General features: G+C 42.0%; 1 protein-coding gene across 1 annotated transcript in view; it reads left to right on the top strand.

The window, feature by feature from the left end:
- Positions 1-8,812, top strand: part of MOB3B (MOB kinase activator 3B) — a 76,492-nt gene that overhangs the window by 42,251 nt on the left and 25,429 nt on the right. Inside the window, exon 2 of the mRNA XM_009328991.1 lies at positions 597-799. Coding sequence (XP_009327266.1) covers positions 597-799 — 203 coding nt within the window. The remainder of the gene's footprint in view (positions 1-596; positions 800-8,812) is intronic.

Consider the following 8,812-nt stretch of genomic DNA (forward strand, 5'->3'; position numbering starts at 1 on the left):
TTATGTTTTTTAATAGATTGTATTTATTTTGCCCTTGGAAATAACAACAATTGTTTGTTATAATCCAGGTGTTTGGCTAATTGCATGGAGTTCTGATTCAAATATTGCCAAAACATCTGTACTTATTATCATTTCCATAGCTTAGCAATTTGTCGGTTCATGGCTTGAGCATTTAGGCGTCCTCCTCTGTGACCTTCAATATTAGCTTTGTCATTGAGATGAATGGATGTGACAACCAAAAGCAAACATTTCTTAACGAGATGAAGTAGTTGTGCTTTGGTAGATGCAGCTATTTCTCTGGTCCCCGGTTTGTACATCACATTTCTGAACATTACAATACTGGATGTTCCTCCATGAAATTATTCAGGGAGAAAGGACCAGTACCTTTCGGTCTTGATCCATTAAAATTGCTTAAATATTTGGTTATCTTTGGTGCTAACGGTCAGATAAGTGTATGCATTAAGTGATCTTCTGGATTGGAAAGGAGGCCTAGGAAGTCATAACCTAGTTTGCAGTTACAAACTCATGCTTTTCTCCAAAGCTGTCTTGGGAGGATGACAGGATGGTTATGACAACCCTGCCTTCTCTATTCACAGGTGTTCCCTTTCCAAAGAACTTCCTTCAGATCTGCAAGAAGATACTCTGCCGGCTTTTTCGGGTGTTTGTTCACGTCTACATCCATCACTTTGACCGTATCATCCTTATGGGGGCTGAGGCCCACGTCAATACCTGTTACAAGCATTTTTATTACTTTGTGACAGAGCTCAACCTCATAGACCGCAAAGAACTAGAGCCTTTGGTAAGTGTGGGGTCTGGGGGAAAGCTCTAGGAAATTTTCCTCCTCCCTTCACTGAGCCTTTCCCACACTTGTTGCAGTGGGTTTCCTCTGGGAATAAGGTCCGTGCTTGAACACAGGCAGTTTAAAGTGATGAAGTCTTGCCTCTGTCTGTGGACCCATTCCATTTGCTGCAGTATTTGTGAGATGCTCAGTAGGCTCAGTAGAAAGAGAAAAGTGCAATGTATTTTGCATAGAAAAATACAAGGTGGGAAATACTGCCATTTGAAAATGGAAGTTCATTTGTTTTCTGCTTCTTCCTGTACTATATATTTTATATATAATTTTATTCTGTCTTTTTTCATTGGTCAATAACAGCATGGTACTCGTAGCAGTCACTTGAATGCATGTGAAGGGAACAGTGGTCTATATAAAGGTGAATTGGATTTTTTTAATTATTTTTAAGTAGGTGTTTGTGAAGGTATTGAGTGTGTTAGATCCAGAGTGTGCTCTGGATCTAAGTGAGACAGATGAGGTGAGACAGAGGTTCAGACAATTAGCAGTGTAACAAAACCAGACACTTCCTTTTGGACTGAAATTTAAATTGAAAAATTAAATACATTGTTTCCAAAAGTAAGGCTCCAGAAATGGAAACGCTTTTGCTGTTGCTTGCAAATGCAAATAAAATGAAAGTGTAAGCAGAGAATGAAAAGTAAGGCGCAATTCAGAAAGCAGTTTATGCACAAACCCTCACTGTGGGCATTTAGCCAATTTTAAAAGGGATCAGGGCAACATTTCTCCATGGATCAGAGTTTGGAAAATAGTGTTGTACAGCCTATTGATGAAGTGCTAGAACCACTGGGATTTTTTTTTTCCCCAGAGTCACAGAATGGCTGAGGTTGGCTGCTACCTGTGGATATCATATAGTCCAAATCCCTGCTCAAAACAGTGTCACCTAGAGAGGGCTGCGCAGGACCACATCAAGTTTTCAGTTGTTCCACAAAAGGCACATTGCAAGGAGGTGCATAGCATAATTGGTATGAAACACTCCTGAAAGTGTGGCAAAGTGGTATTTGCCTGCATTTCTTGATTGAAGGAGAGCCTGTAAAGTGAGACAAAATGGATGGTCTTGTTTTCAGCAGTTCACAAGGCCCACTGAAAGACACTGCGTATGGCATGTATTGATAACTTGCAATGTATCTATGGTTTCTTTCTAGACAGGAGAACTTAATATGCCCTCTAAATGTGTCCTAAGGGATAGAAGGAGGCCCGGCAAAAGAGAACTTCCCTGCCAGACTAGTGATCTTAGGTTAGCTGTAGCTGTTAAATGCTGAGGATGTGTCACAAGCAAGATACAAGGCAGGATATCTCAGAGGTAGGAAGAGAGGTGATCTTAAGGCTGTTACAAGATCCTTGCTTGCTTTGGAATACAGAGAACACAAAAGTGATTTAATGCTGCAGTTGGTGGTTAGCAATATTCCCACACTAAGCAGACAGACAAAGGATTGGGGCCAGAGTGGCACAGGAGATGGCCCAAGTCCAGCAGAAGAGCAAGCTCGGAACATGCTCCAACCGGTGTGTGCTTTCCCTTTGCACTCCAGCATTCCCTCCCTTCACAAAATTATCCTTAGGATCATCGTATGATGCAGTATTATTAACTTTGCTGGGATTCAGTGTCTCCCAGAAAAACAGGCACCATGTCAGCAAAGTGACAAAGCTCCACCTGCTTCCATCTTCCTGTCCTTGACTTGGGTGGGTGTCAGCAGTGTGGAAATGCAGAAAAAACCATACGTCTGTATTTTTGTCTTCAGCTGGGCAGAGAGAAAGGAAGGAGTTGCCAAACAAAGCAGACATTACAAATAATCTTGAATTTTAATGCAGTAGTTGAGGACAACCTGTGCCCTGCCAGGCTCCTGCCATGGCTTCCTGCCATGGAAGGAAATGAGTCCACATTATCTCCCTTAATTAGAAAATGGGCCAAGAGCTGATTAAATAAACAGACTGCCACATGCTTTAATAAACAGGAAGGCAACTGATTTATCAACATAACTTCAAGAAGGGAGAATAATTGGGGAAGCAGGCAGTAGATGAATAGTAATATTAGCCTGCAGGACGTATGCTCTTTGTTTAAAATAGATTTTATCAGCCTTTTGCAACTCAGTGCAGCAGTTATAAAATCAAATAAAGCAAATGAGTCAAACAGGGTTCCCCCTCCCATTCGGGAGTTGCATAACTTGTCCTTTCTGCAGTCAGAGAGGAGGCTATAGTTTAAAATGCTGCATATCTTTTTCCCATCCCCATCACCATGTTAATTTGACAGATCCCTGAGTCTTTCATAGAGCTGTTTTATGTGGGGACAAAAAAGGAAGCTGGCATAATCACTGACCCCACAGGTGGTCCTGAGGAAAAAAACGCATGTCCAATTGGTTAATTTGGGGGAAAAGAAGAAGTCTGAAAGCAAATCTGCCCTTTCCTGTAGCTAACAGGCAGACAAGGCAGTCTGCACCATGAGAGCTCTCAGGAGACCTTTAAGGCATGCCTCCATGGGGATGCTATCATTAAATAAACTGAGGTTTGAATTTTAAGATGTGGCATCTGCTTTGTGCTGGCTCCTTGTGTGACCAGCTTTATTTTCCACTGGCAGTAGTTCACCTTAATTCACTTCTGAGCCTCTTCCCATGGCCAAAACTGTCTAGCGGAGTGGTGCCTATTACCTCCATCCCACCCTCACCCTGTGTAGGTGACTGCTTTTATAGGGTGCATTAAACACTTCATCTAAATGTGCTTTTTAGTGAGAATCTTAATGCAGCTGCCTCAGCACAGTAACTTACTGTTCAAACGGCAGCCTAGCTACAGCGAGTAATGCCCCTGTACTTCCTTCCTGTGATCCCTTTTCTCTAACAATGGATTTCATAGTATGTAGGACTTAAGAAATATGCCAGAGTACTTTATAAGCACATCATGAGCAAAACAGTCTTGGTTTGGGGAATTTTACTTAATTTATTGCCAGTTAACAAAACTTTTGATTACAGATCTGGGTATTGAGGAAAAAAAGACAATTAAAGAAAACACATGGTGAAGAAACACCTTTCTTCCCCAGGCTCTAATTCAGTAAAAAACTTCTTTTCCCCCTTCCGGGTCTCAGCTCACCTTGGTTTTGCTACACGTTACACTCAGCTACTCCTAACCCTTTGGTGAGGTGAGGGGCAATGCAGGAGATCAGGGATGTGTGTACTGCTTCTTGCTTCTTACTTGTTTTCCTCTACTCCAGCATGGGTTTACCATGGCACACAATCCCTCTGCAGCGTCCCTGCTCTGGTGTGGGTTGCCCATGACCCACAGTCCCTTCAGGGGTGTGCCTGCTCTGTCACAAGGCACTTCCTTCCAAGAGTACGTCTCCAATCACATCCCCAACAGTGCCACCAGCCATGTGTCCTCTCCTCTTAGTGGCTGCTGCTTTCTTAAATATCTGTGAGCAGAGGCACCATGTGCGTCTCTGACTGGTTGAAGTTTTGGCACATGGTGGGTTATTTGCAGCGGTTTCAGGGACAGCTGGAGGTAGCTATGACTCACCTAGGGTAGTTCATGGCTGCCCACAACAAGTCACGCCTATAGCCCCCTGCTACCAAAACCCTACCAATTATGCCCAGTACAAAGCACCCTCTGCAAAGTAAGTCATATGCAATCTGTTGGTTAAAGCCTTGCTTTGTGTTTCCAGTTTTGTTGTGGGTTTCTTGCCTATCTCTGGATAATAGCTCTCTTCATGAGTTTTCCTGTGTGGAATATAAGATCATTTAGCATTTGACAGAAGTATTGTGAACCTGAATTCAACAGTGTTTGCAAAGTACTCTGATGCCACGAAGTAAAAGTTGTAATAAGAGTAGAGCTTGCTCCTAGTTCAACTTCCTACCTTCAGCAGCGAGCTGGATCCTTGACACATACAAAAGGAATGGGAAGACCAAAACTTCCTGTGTTCCTTAACTTGGTGTTCGCTGATTTGCCTTGCTTTTGCTTTGGGAGTTCCACTGGTGAAAATGGGAAGTATGCAAGCACCACGCCACCATGCTTCCTAGCTCTGTAGACTTCACATGACACTAGCAGTCTGTTAGTCTGGGCTCTGAACTACAGATCAAGACCCTTGTTCCCCCTTCCCAGGAGGTAGATTGGATATTTTCAGAACTGCTTCATAGAACACCTCATCTCTATTAAAGTCTTCTCAATATATGCAACCATATACTCCATCCTATGCAACCATATACTCCATCCCCACTTGGAAAAGGTGTAACTCTTAGTAGTTAAGATATAACTTGAGACCTGTTTTTAATATATTTTGCTGGGACAGGTCACTCATCAGCTTTTTTTACTTTCAAGGAATACAAGCTGCTGTTTGCAAGGCAACATAATCCCTTCCAAATTGTTTTTGATTTCTTTAGCTCAACACAGCATAAATCATCATAAGTCTGATTTTCCCTTAAAGACGCATGAGTACCTTCTCTGATATGCATCATTTTCCATTACTCCCATCTCTGAAAAGAAAGGCTAATATCAGGAATAAAGTACTGCTACAGGTAGAGCAGATCCCCCTAAAGGAATCTATCATTTGAAAGTGTATTCTAGCAATGTGGCAGCATCAGGTCACAGAAGAAGTTTCTCTGGTGTAAATAACACTTTCAAAGAAAAAGAATTCCTCCTTCTATTCCTTGGTGTGAGGGGGTGGGGTGTCTTTTCTAGTAGTAGCTGGTGACTGCCTTCAGATGCTTGCTTTGGCTTAGTGATTGCAGAGCCTGTTTACTGCTGCACTCCAAGCTTAGCTGGAGCAGGCACAGAACCTATCATGAAACTAGAGGATCAGTGCAGCTACAGCAACATGACCCCTAGAAAGAGCGGGGGGGAAGAAAAAACTAAAACCTTCTGAAAAGCAATAAAGTTAATGCCAGAGAGGCATTAAACCACAAAATGTTTTGGGCTTTTTTTTCCCCTGGTGGGAAGGTGCCTGTTAGAAAGAGAGACAGAGGCAAAGAACCCAGCAGCTATACTTTTCCTTCAGTCATGTAAGAGCCTTCTGATTCAGAGGCCTTAGAGATTTGTGACTGAATCTAAGTGCAAAGCGTTTTGTTGGATAGCAGTTAGTTGGTGATGCAGCCAAATCTGCTCCCAACTTCCCAGCATTGATCTGTGTTTATTGCAGTATGTTGTTTTGATTTCTAAATTTGTGCATTTTAATTTGCCTGATATTTCACTGTGCTTTGTGTTTGTCAGAGTTAGGTTAAAAACAAAACAAAACAAAACACCTAAAAATGTTTTGAGATTTCAGTGTTTAATGTGGAGATCTGAGCATGGTGTAATTCACTTGAAGGAACAAAGTTCCCAAGATGCATTTATGTTTTTGTAAACTTGTGGGAGGTGTAGACCTAGCTCTTTTTCTCAGTATTGAGCATTACTCATTAACATAACAATAAATTATATCTCTAAAGAGGAGCAATAGGGGAAAAAAAAGATACTTGGTCTTTTTGCAGTGCAGATCTGTGCAAGGTCATAGACAGCCTCAGAATGTGTGCAGGGCTTGTATATTCAATATGTACTCGGAAACTCGTGTGACAAACTTAGGTGACAAACTCAAGTATATTTCATCACTCCATGGCCACCCAGTTACAGAACTGTGGGCATGTCAAACATTCATATCATGCCAATGAGCAGTGGGAAGTGATGTGCAAGGAGGACCCTGCCAAATAGGAAGGAATGATTCACGTGGTTTGAGTACATTTGCTTCTCTCACAGCTATTAGGAATTGTCAAATGCACAAATCTGTTTGCCAGAGATACCAGTATATGCCATTTTTGTACATTTTTCTGTTTAACCGATGTAGTCTTCTCTTACACGGCAAAGAGTACCTTCTGTGCTCTCTCAGAAATATCCAAAAATATATTGCAAACCAGTCAGGTTCCCGGCAGATTCCTACATAACTTTGGAAACTATTGATGGCAGTGAAATTTCCCTCTGAGGACAGGGGTAAAAGACAGCAGAATATGGCCATCTGCTTTGCTCATTCTCCAGAAGTCTTTTTTTTTTTTATAAGTCACATCCTGTGAAAACTTTGACCTTTTTCTCAGAAGTTGTTTTTTATAAACATTTTGTTTATGAGAACAGACAGTAATAATTACACTTGAATGAAGAAAAATAGAGAAGGATATTATTTACGTGTGCTGTTCTGATAACCATTAAAATGCTGATTTCATTTAGATGCAGAGACAGTCAGCCATGGTAGCAAGTGGATAGCATCGGGGCTGGAAGTGATGGCAGTCAGTGGAGCTGAGTGTATAAAAATGGTGAAGCTGGTAATTGCCTCCATGAGGATGGAGTTTATCTGCAGGATAAGCAACAACAGTAAAGTTTTCTTGCCTTATTCTCCATTATTCTCAGTGTAAAAGCTTCCATTGGCTTTATAGCATGATTGGCTTCTGATAACTTTTTCATCCAATATTTGGAGCTGCTTAAAAGTAATCATCTAAATGGTTTGGTTTTTATTCCCATCTCTATAGAAAACTGTCTTTCTGAATGGAATTTCTAGCCCTTGTCCAGGCAGTCTACTAAGTAGAGAGATGTGTTTAATACATTAACCTAACCATTAAACTCTGTTTGGTTGTTTGCGTTTTTTTCTTTTTTTTTTTTCTCTGTCTTTTTTTGCCCTTAGGAAGTAGGATTATATATTATTTGCAAAAGCCTATTATGGTCTGGGTGACAGAAGGTTTCAAAGTTAAGTAAGTTCAGGAAATTACACATTGAGGTTTGTGTAATGACCATAACTCTATCTTCCTATATTTTATGATTCAGAGCTGCATTGATGCCCTGATGACACTGACATGAATCTGAGGCACTTTCTTTTCAGTCAGTGGAATCATTCCAGATCTTCCCATAAAATTCAGAGAAAAATCTAGCCCTGCAGTCACAGGTGGTATGTCCATGTGTTGTTTTTCCACCAACACTAGTATTACACAATATGCTGCTTTGTGTGCTGCTGTAAGATGCTTTGCACCCCATGGATGTATTAATTGACAGGGTTGTAGGCACGTTTAGCAGGACAACCAAAAACTGTAAGGGGAAAAGGAAGAGTTATTTTTGTACTTAGGGCCAGGATGTCGGAAGTGTTGCCTCATGTGTGGCATTGTTTGTGAAAAGACAGTGTTCCCATCTCTGGGCCTTTCAGTCAGTATCTTCCATAATGTATTAAAAAAAAACAGAAACAAACCACTTAAGGTATAGTTCCACAATCATTTTAAGCCAAGATGAATGCAGTCTGAAACTGGAAATGGTGATCCTGCCCTTCCTATCACCGCTCACTGGATAGTCCTCTCTCCTGCTTTGTGTCAGAGCTGGGCATTGTGTTACCATAGTCAGATCCAGGGATGGATCAGCTGAGCATCAGCTCAGCCAAAACTGCCGGTTTTCATAGAATCATAGAGTCATAGAATGGTTTGGGTTGGAAGGGACCCCTAAAGGTCATCTAGTCCAACCCCCCTGCAATGAGCAGGGACATCTTCAACTAGATCAGGTTGCTCAGAGCCCCATCCAAGCTGACCTGGAATGTTTCCAGGGATGGGGCATCCACCACCTCTCTGGGCAACCTGTGCCAGTGTTTCACCACCCTCAGCGTAAAAAATTTCTTCTTTATATCTAGTCTGAATCTACCCCCCTTTAGTTTAAAACCATTACCTCCTGTCCTAAAAGATGAAAAGACTAAAAAGTCTGTCCCCATCTTTCTTATAAGCCCCCTTTAAGTACTGATAGGCTGCCATAAGGTCTCCCCGAAGCCTTCTCTTCTCCAGGCTGAACAACCCCAACTCTCTCAGCCTTTCTTCATAGGAGAGGTGTTCCATTCCCCTGATCATTTTCGTGGCCCTCCTCTGGACCCGCTCCAACAGGTCCATGTGTTTCTTGTGCTGAGGGCTCCAGAGCTGGACGCAGTACTCCAGGTGGGGTCTCACCAGAGCAGAGTAGAGGGGCAGAATCACCTCCCTCGACCTGCTGGCCACGCTTCTT

Source organism: Pygoscelis adeliae, unplaced genomic scaffold (genome assembly GCF_000699105.1).
Source record: "Pygoscelis adeliae isolate BGI_AS28 unplaced genomic scaffold, ASM69910v1 Scaffold127, whole genome shotgun sequence".
Taxonomy (NCBI): Eukaryota; Metazoa; Chordata; class Aves; order Sphenisciformes; family Spheniscidae; genus Pygoscelis; species Pygoscelis adeliae.